The 27,096-nt window shown below is 52.8% G+C and overlaps 1 protein-coding gene and 1 long non-coding RNA gene across 12 annotated transcripts; one reads left to right on the forward strand and one right to left on the reverse strand.

Moving 5' to 3' along the window:
* Positions 1 to 436: 436 nt before the first annotated feature.
* On the reverse strand, positions 437 to 27,070 carry PDE1B (phosphodiesterase 1B). Of its 11 annotated transcripts, none has more exons than XM_086398924.1 (16): positions 26,908 to 27,070; positions 26,698 to 26,820; positions 10,829 to 10,942; positions 9,515 to 9,697; positions 9,268 to 9,334; positions 8,821 to 8,937; positions 6,364 to 6,504; positions 5,849 to 5,949; positions 5,641 to 5,766; positions 5,423 to 5,524; positions 4,254 to 4,374; positions 3,871 to 3,952; positions 3,468 to 3,576; positions 2,957 to 3,087; positions 2,145 to 2,263; positions 437 to 1,714 (listed from the first exon to the last, which is right to left on the reverse strand). In XM_086398924.1, the coding sequence occupies exons 2-15, from the start codon at positions 26,805 to 26,807 to the stop codon at positions 2,160 to 2,162; spliced, it is 1,608 nt and encodes a 535-aa protein (XP_086255050.1). In that variant the 5' UTR covers positions 26,808 to 26,820; positions 26,908 to 27,070; the 3' UTR covers positions 437 to 1,714; positions 2,145 to 2,159. The 11 variants fall into 11 exon arrangements, with proteins under 11 accessions (XP_086255050.1, XP_086255057.1, XP_086255059.1 ...); XM_086398931.1 differs by lacking the exons at positions 26,698 to 26,820; positions 26,908 to 27,070 and adding exons at positions 14,062 to 14,154; positions 16,107 to 16,257; XM_086398933.1 differs by lacking the exons at positions 26,698 to 26,820; positions 26,908 to 27,070 and adding exons at positions 13,863 to 14,154; positions 16,107 to 16,244.
* On the forward strand, positions 24,556 to 25,456 carry LOC147371448 (uncharacterized). The gene is made up of 2 exons (XR_015163491.1): positions 24,556 to 24,740; positions 25,266 to 25,456. It is a non-coding gene; the product is annotated as an uncharacterized LOC147371448 (long non-coding RNA).
* Positions 27,071 to 27,096: the final 26 nt, after the last annotated feature.

Here is a 27,096-nt window from a genome sequence, read left to right on the forward strand (position 1 = left end):
GCCAAGCTAGATTGAGGCCACGGGGGCCATTCACGAAGAGGCCCTTGCTGGGAACTGGAAAGGTCACCTCTCCCCTTGTCCTTGACACTGGGGGGCCAGGGTAAACGACAGAAGCTGAGCAGAGGTGAATAACCTTTCTCAGACGCCACAGCCAGGCCTCTCCTGCCCACCGCTTCTGACTTTTCCAGGCAGCGGAGGGAAGACAAGATTCACCCCTCTTTAGAAGAAGTAGTATGCTGGAGAGAATAAAAAGCACTTCAGAAGAGAAAGGTCCCCTTCTGCCAGCCCTGCTGTGCACCCTCAGGCAGAACCTCACCTCTCTGGCCTCCATATATAACAGGGCACACACAGCACCAGGGTTCTGTCAGCTTGAAGAGACTTTGCACGTGAAGACGCCCAGTGCACTTTCACCCGGCAAACAACACACGCAGCCAGGCCTGGTCTCCCTTCTTTATTGATCTCTGGCTATAGCAGGGCTCCGAGAGACCGAGGACAGGGGTCAGTCACATGCGTCTCTACCCCTCTCTGGGTGGGGTAGGAGGGACGAGTGGCAGGTGGCAGGTCTGAAAGACCGTGGATACTTCACACGCACAGGGCCCACTGTACAAATGCATGTCTGGTATTTACAAGGAAGGAGGAGGGCAGTCACTGGACTTGGGCCTTTCTGGGACAGAGCGGGGCCAGAGGAGCCTGAGGAGAGGAAGGGGTGGGGGCCTGGTTGGGCTGCCAGCTGCCTTCCACCCGCCACTCCCCACTTGTCCGAGGAAGGGGCCTCCTGGGCCAGGGCTGGGAGGGGAGGGACCCTCTCTGTCACCCTCCCCATGCGCCCTTGACCCAACCCAGCTCTCCTGCCTGTGCTCTAGGATGCATCCTGAAGGTGCTCTGCTGGGGAGACCTCAAAGCACTTTACAGACATTGGTCGGATGGGAGCCTCCCGGCCCCAGGGGAGGGGAAGGAGGCGACAGGTTCAGGACAGGTGACAAGCCCCAGGGCTGAGACCCATCCCAAGTCCTTGAGGACCGCCCCCCCTCAGCCCCTGGTGGCTCTGGCTCCTCCTCCCCCATTCGCCATTCCAGAATGGGGGAGAGGGGAGACTGCAGAGTCTGGGCGGGGGTGGGGGTGAAGCAGTGCAGGTCTGGGGTACAGAGGATGCCCCCATTCCCAGGCCCTAGAAAGGTGCCATGCCCTGAAGGAGCCCACACCCCGCCCTGTGCAGAGCTCTGAAAACCCCCAGCTTCCTATCCTGTTCCAGCCCCTCCCAGGGGAGGAAAAGGGGGACCCAGACCTGCCAGCTAAGATCTGGGGTGGGGGCTGAGGAAACCCCCAAAATGTATTGCTTAGAAACTTGGAGGCAAAAAGGATGGGGGAGGGCCCAGGGGGCTGGCATCTCTGACCCTCCCCCCAAGCCCTGGGAAACCTCCAGGAAGCTCCCCTCCAACCAGTCATCTGGCCATGGGGAGAGTCCAGAGGCAGGGGGATGGACACAGTGACCATTGGGAGCCCGAAGTTCCCCAGTCTTGCCACCGGGAGAGTAAAGTGCACCCCAATGGGTGTCAGGTGGGGAGGGGCCCTTCCCCCAACCCCACAATCTCTAGCATTCGTCCTTCGGGTGGGTTTTCTGTTCCTTGACGTCCATGCTCCCTCGGAGCAGATGGGGGAGCCAGTCCCGATGGATGGTGCTGATGACATCGAACACTCTGGACTCAGTGAGGACCTAAGGGAACAGAAGACCTCAGTGCTCTGATCTCTGCCTTCATCTCCAGCCTGCCTTACCTTCTTCAGGCCTGCCCCCACTCAGCACCCTGCACGAGGGCACGGGGGGTGCTGGAATGAAGTCAAGCCCCGCTGAGCTCCAGAGCCTGGGGCCTGGCTGTGCCTCTCCTGACCCTCACTCAGAGCTGCTCAGCCCCACCCCGAACTGGGGAGCTGCCCCCTCTCTTCCTGGAGGGCCTGGACCAAGAAGCAGGACACCCCCTGCACCCCACTTAGGTCCCAGCTCGGGCCTCTCTGTTGACTTCCTCCAGGTTACCGCCTGGAAGGAGAGAGGGAGAACCTCGCCTCTGCTGAAGCCCAGAGATGCCCCTTCCGAGAGGCCTGTGGGACGCCCGCCTCGCCCTCCTGCCCGCCCACTGCCATAGGCTCACCTGGGCCAGGCCCCGCTAGTCCAGATTCCCGTTCTGGTTGTGCTCGTCTTCGGCAGGGGAGGCTGGGGCCTCTTCCTCACAAGGGGACAGTTCGTCAATGGACATCTGGTTGGTGATGCCTGCAGGAGAGCGGGAAGGAAGCTGGGACCAGACCGAGCAGTATGTTTTCCCCAAACCCAAGGAATATGTGGAAAGAAGGAAGCGATTCTCACACACCCCCCCTTCCTTCAAGCTGAGCTACATTCAGCCTGTGCCCACCTGGGGAGAGGCTCCCCAGCCTTGCTAAAACGCACAGCCCTCAGCCCCACGTTAAGGAAGAGATGCCTCAGCCAGGGCCACCAGGTTACCACAGCCTCAGGGCAGTACCAACAGACCGCCCGTGTGCACAGGGCCCCTTGGGCGGTGGAATACTTCTGTCCCTATCTACTCTCCAGCCCCCATTCTAGAACATTCCAGGTGGGTCAGCCTGTGCCTGATTCCTTTTCCCAACTTGGGGAAGGCGTCGGACAAAGGGCTGCTCAAGGCGCTTCGGGAAAATGGACCCACTGCTGCTCAGGCTTCCCTGGTGGGTGGCTCAGGTGGTAAAGAATCCACCTGCAACGCGGGAGACCTGGGTTCGATCCCTGGGTTGGGAAGATCCCCTGAAGGAGGGCATAGCAACCCACTCCAGTACTCCTGCCTGGAGAATCCTCATGGACAGAGGAGCCTGCTGGGCTACAGTCCATGGGGTCGATGGACTAAGCGACTAAGCACAGCACAGTTGCTCCATCAGCCGCCCTCCCAACAAGGCCTTATCCTCCCAGTGGACCCACCGCTCGCCGCCCGTTCCTTCCATTTCTGCTTGTTCTCCTGAATGTATTTGGTCCAGGTGGAGCGGAAGCTGACCACGTCAGGGTTGGGGTCTCCCACTTCTACATCCAGAGAAGGCTGGCGCCACTGGAAGCTATAAGCAGGACCCACCCACATTGTGGAGGTGAGACCCCGCCCACCCCAGGATGGTCTTCCCAGCCCTCAAGAGTAGAGGAGATGGAAGCCTCATCCTTCTCTTTTCCCTCTGCTGAGTACCCCTCAGTCCCCACCCCTCTCCATACCTTCCCTTCCGCTAGAAGGAAAATGAAAACAGCATTAGCCAGAAAGGCAATAAAGACAGCTAATAGGAGAAATTAAAATATGGTGGAGGGGGCGCGGGTGCAGGCCACACCCTCTGCGCCCATCCTTTCGCCCCCACGTGTGACCCACAACAGAGGAGTCGCTGTTTCTCACCTCCCCCACCAGTCGGTTCTCTCTGTGGGCCCTCTGGCCACCCCAGCCACCCTCACTCACCTGGGCTGGTTTTTAGACTTCGAGTCGTCGTCCCCGGTGGGCTGGACACTCTTCTCAGCCACATCGGTGAGCACAGAGAACGTGGGCTCCACAATGAAGTCGATGAAACCTGCAGTACAGATAATGCAGGGAGAAGCTGACCTGGGGAGCTGCACAGAGGACTCGGCCGGCACGCCGGTGCCCCCAGCTGCACGGAACAGTCACCTGGGGCTCAAGAGTTCCCAGTGGGGGCAACCTTTGTGATGATATCTGTGTGACCCCAGAGAACTCCACCCCAGACCTCCACGCTCCAGCATAGCGGCTCACCTTGACGGGAATGGGGACTGGGAGCCGTCCCGACCCAGCCCAGCCAGCATCCTTGACCTTTCCCAACCCTCTCCTCCCTGCAGGAAGGGACACTCACCAATCTGGGACTGCGCCACGAGGGTGGAAGTGCGGTCACAGAGCGGAGAAAACGGCAGGCCCAGCTCGGCCTCCTTGTCACCCTGGGGAGCAGACAGGGTGGGGACTTATTTCAGTCTACCCGGTTGGGGTGCAGCTGCGGGTAGAGGGGCTGCCGGGGGAGAAGAGGGAGCTCTGTGCCTTTGACCTGGAAATGAGCAGCATGCAAATGCCACTGCCAGCAATGACTGTTAAGCTTTTCGGAGATGACATTCTATCCCATGGGTCTGGGATCAGGTTGGCAGCTGCAGACAGCTAAACAAGGAGCTGGAGGAGGAACAGGGAACTTGGAAAACATGGAGGAGAGAAGGCCCCGTGGGCAAGGCAGACAAAGATGCCCCCTACCTGGCGGAAGAATTCCTCCATGAGGGCCTTGGTCCAGCGGCTGTGAACCGACCACTGCTTGGTGGGGTGGCTGATGTCAGCAGCATGAAGCAGCAGAGAGAGGGCCTTGGACTTGTCAATCCTGTCGGGGCAGGTGGCAAGGGAAGGGAGACTGATCGTTTAGGAAAAGGAAGCCTGGACCATTCCTAACTTCCCATCACACTCTGTCTCTCAGATCTAACGTCAAATACCCTCTGAGACAAGATACACATACACACACGCGTGCACACACACACTTACATATGTATAGGAAACAGCCCAAGCTCTCAGAATCAAAGGGCCCGGAATCAAATCCCCACTGTATGTTTCACACACTGACTGTGTGATGTACAGCAAGTTACTTAAAATTTCCATATTTCATTTTCCCCAGTCCTAAGCAGAAATCAAAACAGGATCTGCCACAGAGAGTTGTTCTGAGAACTAAATGACATACAACATATAGGTATTTAGAATAGTGTCTGGCACCTAATAAGTGCTCGGTAGACATTACCTATAATTATTATTATAATAATTATTATTATGATTCGCCAACAATGACACGCTCCGACCCTGCCCACTCTCCCACACACAGACACCGTACATTAACACACACCTTCAGGATACACACAAACACAGTCTGTTCTCTCTTACATTTATATACTCCCACCCACTTTTTTTTTTCCCCATCCACTTTTAAGCAACATTAGATGTAATTAGGACATTTGTTCTGTGTTGTTTTTTTTTTTAACCTCACACAACTCTCCCAGTAGCCCTGTTAGAGTGGGGGCTGGCAGTGAGCTATTGTGGAGGGGGGCATATCATTTTCACTTCTCACACATAGGGAAACGAGTCCAGAGGGCTGAATGATTTTCCATGACATTCCAGAGTATACCTGTCCTGAAGCTTCCCTGAGGACACCAGTCTCAGACCCCCACCTCAAACGCTCTGCAGTAGTCCAGGTGCCTGAGTTGTCCACACACCCAAAGCCAGGTGCGCATCCATCACACACACTAGATACCCTCAGATACCTGGAGCCAGGAGAGTTTCTACATCCTGGTAAGGACTTGGCACACCCATTGCCCTGTGGATGCCCTCCAATTCACATAGCCCTCACTCTGGCCTCTCCCCAGCCACGCCCCACCAGATGTCACCTCTCCAGCTGCTGCAAGGCTGTCTTCATGGACTTCACTTGCTGGAAATGGCAGGACATGTCTGTGGCCAACACCATCTCAATGACCAGAGCCCGCAGCTCTCTGAAGGGACAGAACCCGAGGAGTGATCAGCACTGCTAGACAGGAAGCCTAGGAAGCAGGAAGAGAGGGCTGGGGTGTGGGGTCTCCAGGGATGCCCACGCCTGGCTTCTGCTCACACAAACTCATCCTTGGTGAGGTTGATGAAGATGTTCATCTCGTCGTCCTGCATCATTCGGAAAACCGAGCTGATGTGGTGATTCTCCAGCACTGAGCGGTCGTTGTACAGGATGGCGCATTCCGATCTGCAAAGCACAAGGTCACCACATCCAGCCCCCTGTCCCGCCACCGCCCCCTGCCCTCGCCTGCCGCATCCCCACCCCTCACTTGGTCTGGATGTGGAAGCTGTTGGTAGTGCCAGTGTGCTCGTAGTCGTGGATGGCTGCAGCAAAGATGATGGCCAGGACCTCAATCTCCGACAGGCAGTGCTGGGAGAAAGACAGACAATCAGAGGGGGCTGACGCCCTGTCGACTACCCAAAGACCTCCACACACAGGCTGGACCGCTCATCCCAGCCCTTCCATTCTTCACGTCCAGCTCTTGGGCTAAATGCAGTCAGGTTTCTCAGCTCCCAGAACTGCCAAAGACCCTCTTCCATCCCTACTAACAATATTCCCTCTGCATCTGGCCACACAGCCCCAGCGCTGCCCAGGAAGTTACGGTCCACCCAGGAATTCTCTAGAGTGAATAAGTCCAATCCAACTCTGTAAAGACTTTGGGATGCCAAAGAAGAGGACCCGAAGAGAGAAAAACGAAATGAGTGTATCAACTGTAGGCTGGACTCGCCGAGTCTGCAGCCATAAGACCCTGAATCCCAGAAGAGTGACCTCCAGGGCACCTACCACCATCCCTGTGCGGAGCAAGAAGCAGTGGACCGTCTGGGTGACGTCAGCTGCGTGGATCTGGTTGTGGTAAGGGTTCTTGTACTTTCCGTAGCCTGTCTCCAAGGCATCCAGGAAAGTCATCAAAAACACAGTGGGAATCTGCAGTGGGAGAGGGGCAACTGAGATTTGTGGAGGATGTGCAAATGGCAGGCCACCGAGGACAGAGGTCAGTGAGGCCCTTTCATGAAGAGACGGCAGGGCTAGGGGAGCACTGGCCCTGCAGTGAACCGGGCTCGCATCCTGGCTCCACACCCGCTGGCTGCGTGACCTTGGGCAAGCCACGCGCCTCCCTGTGCCTCTGATGCTTAATGGAAGGGTGAAGATACTACCACCTACCTTGAATTTAATGAGATAAGTACAGTACAAGGTACTTAGCAAGTGCTCTCCCAAGAGTAGCTATAATTATTATTATTTCCCTGGAGATTTTTAAGAAGAGGAAAGAAAATTTCCTTCCAATCACCCCACCCCATCCCCAAACCAATACCATGGAGAGGGGCTCAGAAGCAGGGGAAAGAATAAGAAGACCTGGAGAGGACCCTCTAGCCAAGGTAGATCACCCCTACCTCTGAGAAGCCTTCCCCCACCCTCTGTCCACTAAACACACACACACACACACACACACACACACACACACACACACAAGCACCAGGAGCCAGAGCTCTATCGGGCTCAATGCTCTCCAGGTCTCTGCATATGCCCTGGGGCATGTTCACCTCCTTCAAAGGCCCAAGGCCCCCAGAGGGCAAGGCTGGTGTCTGTACCTGCCCCTGGATCTCTGAGGCTGCGAGGAGAGCAGGGTTCAGGGCTTGGGGAACCCTCTGTAGAGATGAGCAGCGGTGGCGAGACACAGAGGAGGTGCCCTAGTCAGTCAGACCCTAACATCCCCCGCCCCCACCCCTGGAGGGCTGTGCCCCAAATTCAGGGAATTTTAAAGGACTGTTTCCATGACAACTGCCCTTGCTTTTGCGTTGCCATGGAGTCCCTGGAGGAAGGGAAGGGAAGGGGAGGGGCAGGAGAGGGGCCGGGTGCCCAGAAAGGGAATGTGGAGCTTAAAAGAGCTGCTCCAACTGGGGTCTCTACTGGGCAAGGACTCTAGAGCATGAAGACCCCTCTCTCTAACTGCCTTAAGGCAAGGCAATTTGGGGGTGGGCAAAACCCAACCTGAGGTAGTGACTCTTGGGGTCCCCCAGAACCATCCTTCCTTGGTGTCTGGAGGAAGTCTGAGAGCCAGTTTGGAGAAATGTGAGCTGAGAAAAATCTTAGGAAAAAGAAGACCCTGCTATTCTCTGTCCTGGAGAGGGCAGGATTGCAAAGAAGAAAATGAAATGGCAGAAGAACAGGCCTTAGGGAGGCCTGAAGAGAATCTCAGAGCATCTTACCAAACTTCTGGGAACTCTCTTGAGAGTTGTTGTAAAAGGAGGAGTCAAGGGTCAAGGAAAGGCTCTCACACACCAATACTCTGTTATAGTGAGGTGGAGGCAGAGGGTGGCAGAGGACTTTCCAGAGCCCTCTGGGAGGGCCTTCCTACTGGACTCCTTTGACCACCCCTCAAGCCCCTCCATGGGACATGGCAACCCATGTCACCAGTATTCTTACCTGAAAATTTCCATGGATGGAGGAGCATGGTGGGCTACAGTCCATGGGGTGGCAAAGTCAGACACAACTGAGCGACTGAGCAACTGAGCACACACCATGCATCCCCCTCAGAACACACGCTTTCTTCTCCGATCTAACGTCTACTGTCACTCCACCCAAGTGCAGACCTAATATCCCCCTCATCCTCCAACTGTGGTTTCTCCACAAGGAAGTGATTTTTTTCCAGCCCCTGTTCCCCAAAGACGCTTTCTCCTGGCACAGGATCTGAAGAAGATTTTAATCCCATATTCTTCCTGGCCAGCCAAGCTGAAGAGCAATTCTCCAGCCCTACCTAGCCTTGCCAAGAGCTGATCCTTTCCATAAAATTCCTTGGACAGAGCCGGAGGGGGAGGGGAGGAGAGGCCCCCCCCCCCCACCACCACCAAAAAAAAAAAAAAAACAAATGGAGAGACATTAGTCCTGCAGAGCACCAGCTGACAGCCTCTGGACCCCAGGCCTCCAGTGTCCACGGGCAGAAGGGCTGAAACAGGGGGCTGAATTGCAGCCAGGCTGGAGAGGACAAGTTAGGGGACAGAGCAAAGGAGAAGAGGAAAGAACCCTGGGCTGGACAGCCACAGGCTAGAACCTTCCCCTGGAAAGCAGTACATGAAGCCAGAGGCTGGGACTGCAGCAAGCGGAGGAAAGGCCAGACTGCGGTGGGCACAGGGTGACTTCCCCGACAATGAGACCGAGCCAGAGAGCCCATAGAATGTGCCTGTGGGAGCAGGGTGGTGGGAGTGGGGAACCCTGCCCAGAGGCAGAGGGAGGAGGCTGCCCGACCTTAAAGCGGCTGATGAGGTTGTGCCGAGTCAGCAGCTCAAAAACGATGGTCCTCAGGGCGTGGTCATCTGCTGCCCGGTTCAAGGAAAAGACATCAAAGCACCAAAGGTCCACGTTCTATGGAGAAACAAGGAACTAAGCAGGGAGACTCCCAAGACGGACATCCCAGCAGCAGCAAGGGCTGCAGTTAGACTTCAAGGAGGACTTCCCAATGATTACAGACACATGGGAAGCAGGAAAATAAGTAGTAAACAGGCCTCTTTCTTCCTGGATATCATTCAGTATGGGAGAGACAAGAAGTCAGGACTTTGCCTCTTAAGTGGGTCAAAGTTGTTTTGAGAACCAAGGAAATGACAATTAAAAAAGGAAGTAAAAATCACCCCAGAGGAGTCTGAAAGTCCTGAGGACTATTCCATCCCCCACCCCTAACCTTCTCCCCGGGATCACCTTGAGACAGTTGAGGACGGCAGTGGAGTAGGTGGGGCCCACAGAGGTGTACGTTCTCCGGAACATCCTGAGGGAGAAGAAGGAAAGGAGCCCCTGAATGAGGTCTGATCATGGGGTCTGATCAGGCGGGGCTGGGCGGTTGGGCCAGGGGCACATGGGCTGGTGATACAGTGGAGTCCTGGAAGACACCTCTGGGAAAGAGGGCCACCGCCAGGGGCCGAGGGAGGCAGGACGTGGGGAGCCTCACCGCTCCACAAAGATGCCAGCCTGCACCGCGTGCACGATGCTCCGGAACTTGGGCTTCTCTTCCGCTCGGCGGCCTTTGGCCCTGGTCTGCTGGGTGAAGGTGGAGGCCAGCCAGTCCCGCACCTCTGAAGGCACCGCATCAGACCGCAGCTCCTGCAGCTCATCCTCCGTGTCCAGGATTTGCCTGAGGCCCCAGAGCGGGAGTCACAGAGGAAAGGCTGCAGGCGCTTCCACAGCCTGGAGACCCTGGGCCCAGCCACACCCCACACCCTGGAAACTCTCACACCAGCCTCTCCCTTCGCTGACCCTCCCTTGACTTTCTTTTGCTAAGCCTTTTTACTTCTGTTTCTGTATCTGATGTTGCCAATGATGAAACAGGTCACTATGTGAGAGTGAACACCCCAGTTCTGGAAGCATTCAAGCAGCCAGTGGCATGGATATCACCTGTCGAGGATGCTCCAGACCAGCAACACCGTCCAGCAGAAATAAAATGCAAGCCATATATAACTAAGTTTTCTAGTGCTTGTGTGCGTGCTAAGTTGCTTTAGTCACGTCTGACTCTTTGCAACCCCATGGACTGTAGCCCGCCAGGCTCCTCTGTCCATGGGATTCTCCAGGCAAGAATACTGGAGTGGGTTGCCATGCCCTCCTCCAAGAGATCTTCCCAAGCCAGGGGTTGAACCCAGGTCTGCTATGTCTTCTGCATTGACAGGCGGGTTCTTCACCACTAGCGCCACCTGGGAAGCTCAAGTTTTCTAGCAGCCATATTCAAAAGGTAAAATCTCCTTAAATGATAACTTTCCTTTAACCTAATATGCTCAAAGTACTATCATTTCAACATGCAACCAATATAAAATATATTAATAAGACATTTTACATTCTTTTTTCCAAGTCTTTGAAATCCAGCATGTTTTTCTACATATACATGTACATCTCAACTCACACTTGCTACATTTGAAGCCCCACTAGCCACGTGTGACCTGGGCAGACCAGGTCTGGAAGGCCTCTGCCCTGGGAAGAAGGTGAGGATGCGATGAGCTTTAAGGTCCCTGCCAGCTCTGGAAAGGTCTTCTCTTCCTGATAATCTGTGTTTGTCTCTCTCTGCAAGTCTGTTCCTCTGCCTCTTTATCTCTGCTGATAAGTCTACCTATAGATCTATCTGTCCTCACTCCCCGCCTCCCTCCTCTGGCCCTGTCACGCGTGTCTATCCCCAGCTTTCTGTCTGACTCCCCGTCCCTGGATCACTGTGTCTGGCTGGCATCTTTCTCTTCTGTGTGTGGGTTTTCTCCCCGCCGCTCCGCGTCACCACTCTCACCGAGTCTCATCTATATAGACGGCCTCCAGCAGAGAAGCTGTGTACTCCAGGTTTTTCTTCAGCTCCTCAATGTTTACCTCCCCGTTCTCCAACTGCTTCACCATGTAGCGCAGCCTGTGAGGGTGCGGGTACAGAGAACCTGCTTAGGCGCCGCTACCTTGTCAAGAGAACAGGATACCTAATAGGATGCGTGTTCCAGAAACAGCCACAGCCTTCTATAGCGCATTAATCTTTCTAACAGAATAACAGCAGCTAGTGTTTTTCATCACAGGCCATTGCCACCGCCTGCACTAAGTTTATCTACCCCCCCAAAGTTAAACCCCAGGCTCTTCCACAGTCCCCGCCCACCTCTGACCTCTCAACACCTCCCCTTTAGTCAGTGTTTCCTGAAAACTCTCGTTTAGATTGCCTGGGGCCCAGCAGAATTAGGCAGGTACAAGCCCCTGGGGTGATGTTTTGAGGATGATCTGTTTCAAAGTCTGAATAACCAAGAGATGAAACTGCCTATTTCCCTCTGATAGAGGACTTTGGGAACAACAGCCATCAAAAGGGCCCCCAGCATTCTTTCATTATGTCTCTTGGTTTGGGCAGGGAGGGGGTACATGTCCACAGCCCCTCTGTCCCTGGCAGGGATGGCGAAGACACAGAACAAAGACCAATCTGAATGCTTTCGCCGGGCCTCACGCCATTCAGGCAGAGCTAATGGATTATGATTCCAGAATCCATCAACCGGGACAAAGCGCAAGATTAACCCCTGCCTCCCTGGTGTCACTCCAGAGACAGCCTCTGGCAAAGGGTGACTGTACCCCTCCCCTATTTCTGCCGTGAGGCAGCTTCCCCCAGAGCCAAAGTGGTGAGGGTGGGGTCAGGGGTCTCACTGGATGCTTTGCCTGAAGGGACCATCCCTCATATTTTGCACTCACAAATTCTGGGGGATTAACTGGGTGGTTTCTTAAAAGTCTGCTTTATGACTGCCTGAGACCAGCCCAGGCAGTCATAGGTACACAAAGCTCTCTGATTTTAGGTGGTGATTTTAAAGAAAGCGATGAAACATTCCCCTCTGGCTCCTTCTCGCAGCTCTGCCCCACCCCACCTAAAAGCAAGGTGAGGTGAAACAGTGGCCAGCACAATTCCCCACTGTGAGGGGCTTCAGAAACCCAAGGTCACCCTATGAGTCAGGGAGAAGAGTATGAGTCAGGGACCAGAGGCTGAAATTAGCATCGATTCCCAGGGATGCTGGGGGAGGGAGAACAATGGCATTCCTGAACAGAAGCAGCTCTAGAATCCTGGGGTCTCAGCAGCTTTGGAATAGGGGCGCCCAAAATAGCCAGCCCCAGGAAGCATCACCGGCCAACTCTCACCCCAGGGACCAGCAGTCCTGGCCAAAGACAGGTCTGAATTGCAGATGAGGCAGAAGGGAAAGAGGGAAAATGGCAGGGAAAGAAGCTGGAGGGTGAGGCTGCAGCCTCCTCAGTGGGCTATCCTCAAACTGCACTCCCAGCCTCCCAGCTGCGCCTCCTCCATGTGAAAAGAGCAGGCAGCTCCACGAGGAAGAGCCCTGGTTCCGTACAGCCCAGCCCCAGCTCAGGCTTCACTAGGGAGGAGGCGTAGAGGCTGACAACATAAAGGCTTTCCAGCCAATGAGCTGGAAAGTAGCGACTGAGAGCCGACCGGGGATCACACAGCCAAGAGGTACCGCTGTCTCTAGGGCCCAGCCACAAGTTGGGGCTGCCCTCTCCCGCTCAGTCCCCATGGCCAGGGACCCTCGAGTCTGGGGACACAACCCAGGAAGAAGGAAAGGCCCCTGCTCCAATCCCAGCCCTAATCTTCCACTTCAATCAGCCCTTTTTACAACGGAAAACTCTGCCCACTAGGGGTCAATGCCCACCTCCAAAGTTCTGCCTTCTTTCTTGAGCCACCCTGGGAAACACACATCCTAGCACAAGCTCCCGAAATGAACAGCCAAGCCCACGGGTGCTCATTTGCATGTATTCGCATAATCTCTTAACAATGCTGCCAGCTCTACATTTTAAAAAGTGCTTTCTCCTACGTTATCTCCTTTTATCCTCACAATGGGCCTAGAGGGTGGGGGGGTGGGGGGGGTGGGAAGGCTGTGCAACCTTATTTCCAGTACGGAAACGCAGGATCCCAGCACAGCTCTGGGAGGTAGAAATCCCACATTCAAACTTTTCACTTCCTGGATATGAGCCCTGGGCAAGTCACTACTTCTTCATCAGTGTCTACCAAAGTGTGGCCTATGGACCACTGACATTAGAATCACCTGGGATACTGGTGAAAAAACTTTTCTGGGTCTCCCCACACACCTACTTAACCAGATTTTCTAAGGTTTGGGTCCAAGGACCTGTGTTTTTAACAAACATCCCAGATAATTCTAACTCACCCTAAAGTTTGAGAATCTTTATTTTCAACCTTCAATTCCTTCATCTGTAAAATAATGAGGATTATAATAAACTACCTGCGTTGGTCACGTGGGCAGCACTAAACCACCCGTGAAGAGCTGCTGTTCAGTCACTCAGTCATGTCTGATTCTTTTGTAACCCCATGGACCTCAGCCTGCCAAGATCCTCTGTCCATGGGGTTTTCCAGGCAAGAATCCTGGAGTGGGTTACTATTTCCTTCTCCAGGGGAACTTCCCAATCCAAGGATGGAACTCGCATCTCCTGCATTGGCAGGTAGATTCTTTACCACAGAGCCATCAGGGAAGCCACCTGGGAAGAGCTGTTAATAAGAGAATTAAATGAAATAATGCATGCAAAAGGCCTGGCATATACAATGAGGCTCTATAAACATGATTTGTATTAAAATTAACTGACCAGCATCATGCCTGCCCTACCCAGCTCACACCTCACTCCCTTCGAATCCAGCAAGCACCTGTCTTCTTGATCCCAAGTCCAGGTGAAGAACGGTGAGCCTAATTTGAATGGAGGCTGGTAATTAGGAAGCCCCCTAGCAGAAGAAATGAGAGGATGATAATGACCATGATCTTTCCTTTATAATTACATACCACAATCACCTTATGGGGGTGGTTATATGACTTGTCACACAGCTTGTCCATCTCAATCAGGTTGGCCAGCCTAAAACTCATTCTACTGGAGCCTAACTGTGCCCCAAACACCAAAAGTGAGGCTGGACCCCACTGCATCATAGCTCCTTCAGTGTCAGTCATCTGTCCTTCATGGGGTGATGTTGTCTGTGGACACCATCAGACTCACAGGAAACTGGGGGTGTCTCGATCGCACTCACGATGACTTCTTGTCTGTCCTGGCAGCTGTGCTCAGAGCACACAGCATGTGCTCAAATGTTCACTGAACAAAATAAAAGGGAAAGGGGGCAGATTAATCAGGTGGGGGGCTATCTGCCAGTGCTCACAATTGAGATCTCAGCCTAGGGAGAAGAGCGTGGTTGTAGCTGGCTTTCAACACACCCCTGCCCCCAAGTTCCTCCCGCCTCCACCTCTCGATCTTGTCCAGAAGTTCTTTTACAGCTCCTGTTGAAATCTGAACCCAACATGATCCAGATACCAGAAGGAGAGGGGAGGGACGGAAAGAAAGATTAAAGAATAAATTTGACAAGCGGGGTGTCTAAGGAGGGAGCCTGGACTCGGGCAGCTGGAAGGATTCAGGTGCTAAACTTCCCCCTCTTGGAGTTACATAACTTTCCCCACGACACTTCCTGGCCTGGTGGGGGGCCTCTCGGATTCCGACGCCCTTTAGAATTAGGATCTCCCCAGACCCACCTCGCTTAAGGGGACCTCGCCATTCGTCTGCTTGGATGGGTAGGATGCTCACCCCTGTCCAGTCCTCATCCAGACCTAAGGAAAACTGGAAGCTTCCTCCCAAGAGTCCTCCCACTCCACTCCTAGCGCTGGTTCACCATCTCCACTTCTTTCTCCTTGACCTTCCCCACACCATGGGAAAGTCTCAGGTCCTGACCCCTGAAGGCCTCAGTCTCTCCCAGCTCTAAGTAGCCAGCTGGAAAAGGTAGCTTCTGGGCAGTAATGATCCCAATGCCCCAGACAAGTGCAGCTCTCCAGCCCCCATCAGATGATCTGGTGATTTCCAAAGCCCCTTCCCGCTACTTCCAGCACACACACTCCCTGAAAGATCACCGTAAGTAGAGAGCTTAGGACAGAGTAGCCTCAAGCTAAGGGACCAGGAATTGAAAGAAGAATCCTATCTCCCTTTTGGATTTTTAAGACCAGATGAGGAGATATTGGAGGAATGTGAGGTCTTAAGAATGCTGGGGTTCAAGAGGGAGCAAAAGAGGGAAAATACTGCTAAGTCACCTGCCACTGCTTAGTCACACACACACACCCCCATATGGGACTGTCAAGTCTTGATCCTGCTCTTCCACCAAACTACAAGTAGTAGACCCACAGCAGCCTGTCCTCTGGTCCTCTTCCTCCCCTCTCCCTTCCTCCCTGGAGCCTACCTGAGGATAGGACCCTGGAGGTGACTCCTCTGCACAGGAACAGGGCTGGCCATGGGAATCAAAGTTCTCTACTTCAGAGTATCAAAATGCTGCCCCCCAGGCCCCTGGGCCCCTGAGGGGAGTGGCTCCCTTTTAGGCCCCGGACTTCCTTCTCTAGGTCTCAGCAAAAGTGACCGACTGACTGAACAGAGAGAATTTAGGGGAGGGGAACAGGAGGAGCCTAGCTGGAAGGAGTGATGAGGCAGAGACCCAGCCCACAACTGGGTGAGAGGCCGCGGGAAAAGTTTCACATCTGAATCAGACTAAAAACAAGAATCTGTTCTCAGAAGAATCCCAGAAAGGACAGAAATAGCATAAGCCAGCCCCTTGCTCTGAGGAGGTGGGGCTCCTCTTTCGGGGGAAGGAAAGGGTTAGCAGGAGGCTTAAGGGGACAGGGACAGGGAGCCATCCTGACTTTGTCCTGAAGAGGAAGTCTGCAGTGGAGTGGAAGGAGCCCTCCAGAGCGTCCCAGCTAGGCGAAGGCAGATTTGGCTCCCTCTCAGGGTCTTTTTTCCGGGGCCACTCTTCAAAATGAGCTTTAACCCACCTGCAAGGACGGAAGCAAGACAGGAAGAGAACTAGAAACTGCAGAAAAGGGGCTTGCTGAAGCTAGGGATCCGGGTATCCTTACCCAGAGACCCGCTCAACAAGGAGGAAAGCCCCCACCCAAGCAGTGACTGAAAGTCAGGAGTTGCTCATCGAAACCGAGAGGCTAGGCGAGTTGAATACTCCCAGCCCCAGTTTTCTCATCTGTCAAACGGGGACTGGGAAATAACCGTAAACTGACTGGAGAGGTCTTTCCAGCCCAGAGGGCGAAGTGACGGGACAGCCCACGAAGAGCCTGCGGGACCAAGCCCCCTCTCTCTCTTCCAGGCTTTGGTCCCGCTCAGGTTAGGAAGGGAAGAACCCGGGCTCTGCGGTGCGGAATGGATGTGCGCAAACAGCCCCAGCCCGCCTCCCGATTGGCTAAGGGGTGACGTCACCAACACAAGCGCATGGGGGCTGCGATTGGTCAGCGGAGGGGATGGGCGGGGCTAAGGAGAGCCCGGGTGAAGCCTAGCGCAGCGGGTGAAGAGGGTTCCGCGTAACTACGATCTACTTCATCGAGGTCTAGGGTTGATGTAGGGATGAGGAAAAGCGACTAGAGGGGATGAGTATGACAGAAGAAAGAGAAAAGAAACGGGCTAAGAGCCAGGATTTTATGATGGGAAGTCTTGCTTCATCGCCCACCGCACCCCTACCCACCAAAAGCAGGGAGAAACTAAACTACTTTGTCACTGTGCTATAGCCTTGAAGGATTATAACCAAATGAAGTTTGGGAAATTACTGGGACGAGTGGAAGTTGGCTTCAGCAGCAAAGAGGGACGAAGGTTAAATGTCTACAAGGTTGTGTGGACTCTTGGTAGCCATGAAGCAAGTGTTTTTAGAGAGAAAGGACTAGCCCTGGAGTCAGAGACCTGGCACGCCCCTCGGGGATGCGGGACAAGTCATTCCGCCTGCTCTGTAGAAAAGCGCTTTTGGAGAGATAGAGACGGGGTGGGAGTGGGGGCAGATGGTACACCAGCAAACACCAACTCAGGGCAGTGCCCCCTCCTCACCTGACTCCAGGCCCAGCCCCCAAGCCAAGTCGGCACTAACCCCAACCCTCCTACTGGAAGGTAGAGATTTCTTAGACTAGAAAAGCTCCAGAGAGGATATCTTGTCCATCCCTCTGCTCCCTTGCCCAGTAGAACCAAAACTAGTTGGAGAAATAACGGCTTACCACATCACCCCAAGTACTTACATGCTGCATCATCCCAGCGTGCATCCCACCACGCTCATCTCACCAGCCTGTTATTAACTCTTCCTAATTAGAAAGGACATTGATCAACCACCATCCCTTCCTGGGGAGAAAAATTTCACACATACCCACTCACCCACTCATCTACACACATGCTACACTCTACTTCTGTCTGAGTTAAAGAGACTGAGAGCAAGAGCATAGATGTGATGACCCCAGAGTGAATTTTCCTCTAGCCATTAAATGTAGTTTTAAAATAGCAAGCAGTTCAACTATCATGCCTCCCTCCTTGGTCCATCCCCACCCTTCCTCACCTGCCCTGAAGAATAGGAGTTGGGATAAGGAATGAGCAAAGCATAGGTGACTCTACCCCTGGTCAGAAAAGAGGGGTGTAAGGGGTAGTGGCTGGAGGGCTGTTGAGGAATGGATTAACTGGCTGATCTAAAGGCTTAAAAATCTCAGAAACTGAAAAAAAAAATCAAGGAAATCATCTAAATCCAATAGAAAGAGGATATTAATTAAGATCAGGAGATTTTGCCTGCCTTTTAGCACTATGTATGACCTTGAACAAGACACCCTGGGCTCCATTTTCCTTGTCTGTAAAATGGGTAAGTTCAAGCTTCATGCACTTCTCACAGGAGATCATACAAGAGCATTTGGGGAACTATAAAGTGATGTGTATATGTGAAAGATTACCATTTAGTTTTTGTTTTTGTTAATTCAGCAAAGGTTCATTACAAGTGCTCCATGAACAAAGCCCCCTGTGCCCACCCTTGTACCCAGGGCCCCTGAAATAGAAAAGCCTGTATCCCCACCACCACCATTCCAGATGTCAGGGGCTCCTCCCTGGCTCCTTATTCCACAGAGACCAGGGAAGCAGAAACTGGGGACTTGCAGAGCACAGAGCTCCAGAAACCGGGAAGAGCCAGACCCCCACCTTTCCCAAGCACTGCCACTCCCCTCACTCCCCTGGTTTCACATTGCTATACAGGCAGCCCTGGTTCGGGCAGCTGGCTGGGCACAGTGGCGGAGGTGGCTCCAGAGATAAAAATAACCCCCCTAGTGACAGAGCTAGAGTGCCATCCTTGGAGGCAGCAATCCTCAGGTGGACACGGCAGCAGTGGTGCGAGCTCTCTAGGCACTGGACAGAGGAGCTGGACGGAAGGATGGTGGAGAGCGGATGGGCAGCACCTGGGAAGGCGGGTGGGTAGTGGGGGAAGGAAAGAAACCCAGCAAGTGGAGCGAGATGGGGGAGGGGCAGGAGAAAGGGTTAGGAAAGGAGATTTGAAAAGTGTTGCAGAAGAATGTCTGGGAAACACTGAGGAACAGGGAAGGGAGTCAACTCACACACACACACACACACACACACACGGGTGTGTGTGTGTGCGCGCGTGTGTGTGTGTGTGTGCAGGCAACTCCCCCTCTGCCTCCTGCCTAGAACCGTTTCTAACAGGTGTTCCTAGCAACAGCCCAGCGCAGCTCAGATCAGTGAGGAAGTGGGTAATCTAAGTAGCTAGAGCCTTAGCCCAGAATAACAAGAACCCAGACATCCCAGCTCCCTGCCCAGCACACAGATGAGTCACCTCTCCCTCCGGCTTCAGCCCCTGAAAGACGGAGGAAAGAGGAGGGTGGGCAGGAAGGTGAGGGGAAGACTCAGAACTCTGAACTTTGAACCCAGCTCAGAACTCTGGCTCTGGTTCACTTGTCCACACCTCCTCTCCCTCCCTGCACGATTTAATTCTGCTCATTAGCCACCTCCACACAGACCACCCCACCAGCCCTCCGAACCACATCCCAACAGATGTTCCCAGCAGATGCCCTGCTTCTGGGGAACCTAACAGATGTTGAAGGTGGCCTGAGATGGGAGAGTGAGTTGGAAGCTTGGCAAGGGACTGACTGCCACTGCTATGGGAGTAGCTCTAGATTCTGGATCAGCAGGATTTGAGTCTGGTCCCAGCCCTGCCCCCACTTTACCAACTATTTCTGGGCATCAGTTTCCCTCTCTGTAACACATTATGGTTCTCAGATTCAGTGCCTGGGTTGGAGACACTAGGAAAATAGGGTGCCTGAGTAGGAGTTTATCTTTTTTGACTGGCTCACTGCTTCACCCAACTTAGCCCAAAACTGATGCTTTAAAGGAAGAGTGTGGCTTTCTTCTTTATCATAGGGAGGTTACATTCTAACCTCCATGAACTTTCCGGGAAGTTCTCCTGCATGTCTATCTTCAGTCCATCTTGCTTCAGTGAAAAGAACAGCATATTTTCTTGGCATTTCAAAGAGTAGAAAGGAAGAGAACAGTCAGGACAAAGAAGTGTTTGGGATGAGTCTGGTGCAATTTGATTTATTATAGTTCTCTCAGACTGGGGTTGCTAAAGCTACTGCTTGTAGACAAGAGGCTGGGGTTTAGGGAGCCTGGCAACACTGTCAGCATGCGTGCACGCTCAACCCAAGAAGTTTCCAAACAAGGTGGGCACAGAGGCGAGAACTAGGAGGATGGTGCCAAGTTAGATGTGCAAGAGCTGATAAACAGGGAAGCAGAGAAGCCAAGGAATAGGAAGGAAAGAAGCTTCTCTGGCCCCCAGGTCCTGCCTGCCAGAGCATCATTAAGCCCCCCTGGAAGGCAAGCTCCCTTCTCAGTCTAAACGGTGCCAACACCAGCTGGCCGCCTAATCATCCCACTGCAGCCACTGTGATTATTTGCAAGTCTGACTTCTCCTTGCAGCTGTGGACTCAACTGACCTGGGGACTTGGCTGAATCCAACATGGTACCACCTGAGCACCTGCTTTCCAGCTTTCCTCCCAGCCCTGAGCGCCCAGGCCTCTCCCTGAATGTGTCCTTTTCCCCACCACACCTGCTTAGCCACCAAAACCCCATCCCAGCTCCCTCGGTGGACTTCTGCCAGGTCTGGGATGCTGAAGTTATATCCTAACCTGCTCTTTTCTTCCCAGACAGGGAGAAGATATAGTAGAAGATGCTGCGGGGAGAGGAGCCACTGTAGGACTGGGGACATGGGGGACAGAGGGGTGAGGGCTCTGGCACTAGGGACCTCCCTGCAGTGGGCGGGTCACAACTCACTTTTCTACTTTTCCCTTCTGAGTAGCCCTTCTTCCCCCTGAAGTCTCCTCTTGGCCTCACTCACTGTTCCCAGGATTCTCTCCCAGTTCTCTTGGACCATTAAGTCTTCCTCTCTTAGGGGATAATCTCATTATCTAACAACTTCCAGTCTCCCAGTGGTCTCGCCTGCAGCCCACCTGCTGCCCTGGTTCTGTCCCCCTTTCTGTGCTGCTGTCCTGGGGACAGCTGGAAAATAGCTACTCAACTTCTGTACCTGTGAAAATCAGTCCCCTGAGACCCAAAGGCAATTACCTGGCTTTCTCCCTAGAGGAGCTGGGAGGATGAGGTCACTGAGAAGACAAAAGAAAGGCCTTGTAGAATACAGGAGTTGAGGCTGGACTCCTAAGGTGGCCTCAAATGTGCCTGCAGCAACCTTGCCCTGAACCATCACAAGGATACCTGGGCCTGGAGAAGCCCCACCCCCGGGGTGGGCAGGGATGTTTCCAGACTCCTGGCCAGGGTGAGTGGGGACTAGGAGCACTGAAGGCCAGAATGAGGGGGTAAGCCAAAGGGAATAGGGAGAGAGAGGAAGAGGGACACGAGAGAGCACCATAGTGCCCAGCAGAGAAAGAGAAGCCAGAGAGAGATGGAAACAAAGGAGGGAAAGGGCAGAGGAAAAGATGCAGGAAAAATTAAAGAGGAAAACAGAGGGAGCAGAAAAGCTGAAAACAAGTCCTTGATGATCCCTTTAAAGACACAAATAAGAGGAAAGATCTCTCTCAAGTTTCCTAGCTCCTCCATCCCAGTCTGATGGGGGTGTTTGAAAAAAAAGAGGGGAAGATGTGAAACAACCCCTGGCTTGCATTCAGGAGCTCCCTGCACAGGGGGCAAGTGGAAGGGGTCTAGAGACATCCACGCTTCCCTCCCCCTGGGTCTCTCACCTGGCCTTCCATTCCCAGCTTCATCCCCAATCTATGGCACCCTCCTCCTGGCAAAAGTGCTAAGTGCAACCTCAAATGCGGGATCTCCACCGTCTTTTTAACCAGCCTCCAGGGCAACCAGAGTGGTATTTGGGTTCTAAAGGACTACACAGATTCTTTAAAATAGAATGTGTCATAGCTGATCATATCACCCCAGGCCTAGAGACTTAGGATAAATGCCAGAGGGGAATTTCCCCAGTGCTTTTGGAACTCACCAACAGCAGTCCCTAGGCGCCCTGCACCCACTACATCTTACAAGGGCAATTGTTCCGTCCACTTCTAGTTTGCCCAATTGAAAAAAAGATGATAGAGAGTAAGTCTGTCATCTTTTCTTTTGACCTTAGAGGACCACACCTTTTGTGGGACAGCCCTCCTCCTAGCCCACCCAGCCTCCTATTCTCTAAGCTCAGTCACCTGCCTCACCTCCTCCAACCACTCATCACCCATCACCGAGACTCTTCCAAATCAGGCCCCAGACAGCAGGACTCAAACCTACTATATCATTCATATTCCTGCCTCTTGAATCTTGATTTTTCTCATCATCCAAGCCAGTGACTGCCCATTTATTACTACTCTGCTGCCTCTTCACCCAGCAAACTCTCCCAGGCTGAAAGAGCATCAGAGTTTATCATTTAAAAACCACTTTCATATGGATGATACCAAATAAAGAATAGGGACACAGAGAGACTGTGTGACTTCAAGACCATGCAGCTAGCCTTTGGCAGAGGGGGAACAGGAAGTCAAGTCTCCCAGCATTCCCTGGGCTCCTCCACTGCCATGACCCTGCCTCCTGGTCTCTCCCCTGAAGCCACCTATTGTGACCAGAGGTCTGTGAAGGTCTTCCACTGGTCGGAATTTGAATTCCCCCTCTCTCTGCACATCCCCCTCAGCTTACTGCAGGAGTTTTCCACACTCAACCATCAAGAGATGCCTCATTCAAGACAAAGTTGACGGGGAAAATAGAAACCTCTACTGGGAGAGGGGATATAAAACCCAGGGAGGAGGGATTCCCTTTGCCAGGGTTGGAAGTAAAGGAGGAAGGGGCAATCCAGGGAGGAAGGAACTAAAAACCATTCCCACCAAGGCCTCAGAGAAATGATGCTCCTTCTTCTCCAGAGGCCCAAGAAGCCACAGTTTATCCCGCAGTCTTCATGGCAGCTCCACAGCCATGTGCAGAGAAAGGACAGCAGCACAAAAAGAACCACAGAAGCTTATTCCGTGGGGCAGACACAAAATGAGAACTAAAGGTAGAAGACATCAATGAGGCATTCAGTCCTTTCCTTCGGCTTCTTTCTCCTGTGCATTTGCTCTCCCCAGGATTGTCCAAAAATCTGAGTTGTCACAAACACATACACAGATCACACATATATATCATCCCATTACCTAGACACACTCACATACACAAATACATCATCTCATTCATACATAGGACAATTTCAGGTATTCAGGTAAGTGCATATTTATTATCAGACATACTGTTTCTAAACATACAAACAAAGAAACATCATTATGGAGCTCTGACGTCACCAACTGTCCTTGTCACACACATCAGCCTTTACCTAGATACACCAGATACATGCGTATACATGTCAGGCATTCACAGTTTCATTCTGATACATCTTGTTCACATTTCCAGATTGTTTCTGTAACTCCTTCAGTTCCAGGCTCTGTTCAGAGGTTCTCAAACCCCAGCACTTTTGAGCATCACCCTCTAAAAACAATAACAAAAACAACCTTTCCTTTTCTCCAATTCCCATGCCTACTCCCCTCCCCCACTGCACACAGGAACACACGCACCACAGAATCAGAGACGGAACTGGGCTCTGTGACATATACAGGTATATTCATTCATTTGTTCATTCTTTTGTTTAAGAGCAATTATTGAGGGCCTGTTATGTTCTGGGTAGCACACTAGATTCCAATGCAACAAAGATGGGCAAAAATAATCCCCAACTGTGTCCTTGCTCCAGCTCCCCTGAAATGACCTTGAACCATAGCTTAGGACATTGAGTCTAAACCATGGACGCCTGAGCGTGCACCACGTGGAGAAAGGAAAAGAGAAAGGGGTTGTTTTATGCTATGCCAAGGAAGAGGGAAGTCTTGTCTGTAAAATTTCAGAAGAAACTGGAGCAAAGAGAAGAGTGAGGCTTGTACTATCCTGGGAGAGAGAGAGAGAATTCATATATGTGCTTGTACTGTGTATAACCCCCCTCCAAAGTAAGCGATGAAGCAGAAACCAGAATGGTTGGATTTTACCACTTGGGTGGGTGTCAGAAAACAAGGAGCAGGGGGCCTCCCCTACTCTCCACTCTCTTTGATGGAGTTAAACCATATGACAGGCTCCATAGGATCAGGGACTGGGTCCATTTTGCCCACCACCATATCCCCAGCACCCAGCACATCATCTGCCCCACAGGAGGCACTCGATTAAGAGTTGTTGAAGGAATGAATGAGCTAAGGATGGCAAACCAATCTCCACTCATAGTTTTTCTTGTTTTGCAAAAGACACCGAAAAACCTTTCCATTTCTACTGTCCGTCCCCCACATTCCTCAAGGCTCTCTGGTCTCAGAGAAGAGTGGGCAGACTAGCCCAGTCCTTCATCTTAATGTTAGAGATGCCAAAATTTGTCCTGGTTCATCCATTATCCCTGAAGTGCCTGGCTCAGTGTCTCCCATGCCTCAGCTTATGAGTCTGCTTACTTAGGAAAATTTCCCCTAGGTAGAGGTGAAATCCGACAGCTAATATGTTCCAGATTCTGAATTTATCTTTGGCAGAGTGCTAGTATGGAAAATAGAATTCCTGGATACCCTTCCCAAGAAGAAATTGCCCTGCACAATTATATTCATATGGGCTTTTTTAGCCAGAAGAAAAAACACCAGGCCCAGTTTCCCTGAAGAGACCCTCAATGTCCCAGATTAGAAATTAAAAGGGTAGTTAGGATGGAGGAGATAGGACATGTTGAGCAGCAGAATATTCCATCTGTCTTCATTTGACTCTGTGTGACCCCATGGACAGCAGTCTGCCAGGCTCCTCTATCCATGGGATTCTCCAGGCAAGAATACTGGAGTGAGTTGTCATTCCCTTCTCCAGGGGATCTTCCCAATCCAGGAATCGAACCTGGAGTCTCCTGCATTGCAGGCAAATTCTTTACTGTCTGAGACACCAGGGAAGCCCATTCAGTATCTAGTCCTGAGATAATCATGCCCATCTCCCTGTTTCCAGACTAAATAGCTCCTTCCCACCTGGGCCTTTTTGGGTACAGGTGGTGATTGGGGTGGGGGTGGGAGTTTTATTTCTATTTAAGGTGGAAATGCCCTCTTTGCTCACCTCTTCAGAAACCACTTCACCCTGAGAGCTGTCTCCCTCTCCTACCCAGAAAAATCCTCAATCCTTTGCTTTCTCTTCATCTGACTGGCAAAGCCTCCCCAGGATTCAAATCCAGGGCCAAATCCAGTAAGCTATCAACTTCAGATCTACCTTGGTATCAAGATCTTCCTCCGCTTTGAGACTGGGAATCTATCCTTGGTAATTAATATTGAGGAGATGGTACTTCTCTGGATAAGTTATGACATGTAGCTGGAGCTCTTAAGGACCAGATTGCTGAAGTGAGTGAAAACCAGAACAATCTCATCAATAAGATTAGTGATCCTTGTCCACCGTGATCTCCTGCAAGGATGTCTCAGCTAACAGGCTCTGTAGGGGCAGCTGCCTCCACTCCCTTCCTCCCCTGAGTTTCAGTGCCTTCTTCTGAGGGTCCTGTTTTCTTGCCATAGGCCACTTCTCACCCTAAAGGAAGCAACTGCAATCTGCTTCCAGAAAAGCTCTGTGGTTAGAAAGGTGTGGGAGAGAGTGAATGGGTAGACCCACCTCTTTTGCAGGGTCCCTTATCTGGAACAGAGGCAAGGGGAAGATATGATGAGCCACTCGTGCTGCGGGAAAGCATCCTGGGATGCTTGGGTTGTCCTGTTTCTAGACCCTGAGGTCCCTTCTTTGTCTTTCAACCACTTCCCTACCTACCTTTCTTGCCAGCTTAGTTACCATCAACAGAGCAGGGTTTTCTATCAAGAATCACCCGGGTGCTCCTCCCAACAAAAACTGATTCAACCCGATTTTCCATTTCTTCATCCCAGAACCTCATTCCAAGGATTCATGGAGCCCGCAAGTTGCACTGGCCAGAGGCAGCAAAGGAGGGGACCGAGAAGCACATTTGGATTTCAAGCCTTGTTGCCCAACGTGCCTCCATTCTCCCTAAGGCCTTTCTAAGCAGCTGGTATGTAAATCAGACCCACCAGCCCAACATAAAGGCATCATCTTATCGCCACAGGTGAAGTATTTTTAAAACAACACAATCATAAGCATCTATCCATATTCAATCCCCATCTCTCCCTCTGCCGGAACCTAGAAATGAAAAGCTTCAGTGCTCACAATTGAGAATATTGGGGAGCAACTGCGTGTTGAGGCTGTGTTCCCTGTATTTCCTCACCAAACATCTGCAGTCTCTCTCCTAGGGCCATGGGGAGTCATAGCAGGGAGAGCAGCACTTTCTCTTGTTTTCTGGTTAAGGATCAACAGACTGCAGAGATTATCGGGTGGCAGCTGACAGATAAACATGGTACATGGCTTGTCTTTGAACCAATCCTCTTCTTCTCGGATAAGCAGGAAGAAAACTTCCTCTCCTTCCCTAGAACTGGAGTATGGGACACCTGAATCTTTCCCTTTCCCATTTATTCCTCTCCACATCCCCTCTTCCTGCAAAAATAAGAAAAGATGCCTTGGTGTGCTTGGAGATCCTTGGGAGACCCTACAGTGACAAAAAGGCTTTGACAGTTACCTTGCCCCAGTCAACCAATCTCCCCTCACCACCACTCCAGCTCCCAGGTTGGGGCTCCACGCCCTCTCCCCCAGGACAGGGTTCCCCCCTTCTCTAGATCCTAGGTGGGTCCCCATCATTAATATGTATGCAGAGTATGTTTCCAGGCCCCAAGAGAGATGAACAGCTCAGGAACGGGGCAACCCCCTCCGCTACCCCCACCCTCTGTAGGATGCAGGAGGCAGAAACCACCAATCCCAGCCGAGATACGTATGACCCACAGGTTGGCACAAGTATCCCCATGCACTGGACCTGCATCTGTGTGCAGTCACTCTACAGACCTCTCTGTGACCCTGGGACACTCATGTACACACATGTGATGTGCCTCACATCTACCCAACCCTGCACATAAGATACGTGTGAGTCAGCCTGGCACCTCCTGAAAGCTGCCCGTCCGCAGCCCTGCCAACACCGCAAATATTGTGCCGCCTCTCTGCGCCGCATGTGTCACCCAGGGGGTCAGCAGGCACCTCGTTAGCTCTGCAACTCCTAAACCCGCTCCAAGCGGCCGGCTTGCGGTGCACATGCCTTGCACATGTGGCCTGGCCACGCGTGTCCGGGCAGCTTATGTTCTCGCACCTGCCAACATGTGTGCCCCAGTGAATCCACCGGCCCGGCTTCAGCTACCTCCCGCACCCCTTTCAGGCTCCCTGAGATCCCTTCCCCCAATCCCCCCTGGCCCGGAGACTCACAGAGACCGGAGCTTAATCCACATCTTCTTGCTGGGGGCTGACTTCAGCTCCAGGGGTGAAGGGCAGTCCGACTCTAGCATCTCGGGAGGGCTGCGGGGGGACAGCTCCATGCTCAGCCTCCGTCTACGGAACCGAGGGAGGAGACAGCACCGCGGTTCAGCTCAGCCCCCAGCTGGCAGACCCGCGCCCCCCAGCCCAGCCCCTTCCCACCTGCGGCTGGCAGGGACCAGCCAGGCCGGGGTCTCTAAAGCTCGGCCCAAGCTGGCAGAGCTGCAGTTCCTGCGGCTCCTCCTCTACCGCTGCCCAGCCGAGCTCTGGGCTCCCAGTCCGAGCTCTCCGCGCCGCCGCCGCGCGCTGCCGGAGCCGCCTCCTCGCTTCTCTCCTCCTCCCCGGGCCGGC

Source organism: Bos grunniens, chromosome 5, assembly GCF_055505025.1.
Source record: "Bos grunniens cultivar Pamir isolate PY7600 chromosome 5, Bosgru_T2T1.0, whole genome shotgun sequence".
Taxonomy (NCBI): domain Eukaryota; kingdom Metazoa; phylum Chordata; class Mammalia; order Artiodactyla; family Bovidae; genus Bos; species Bos grunniens.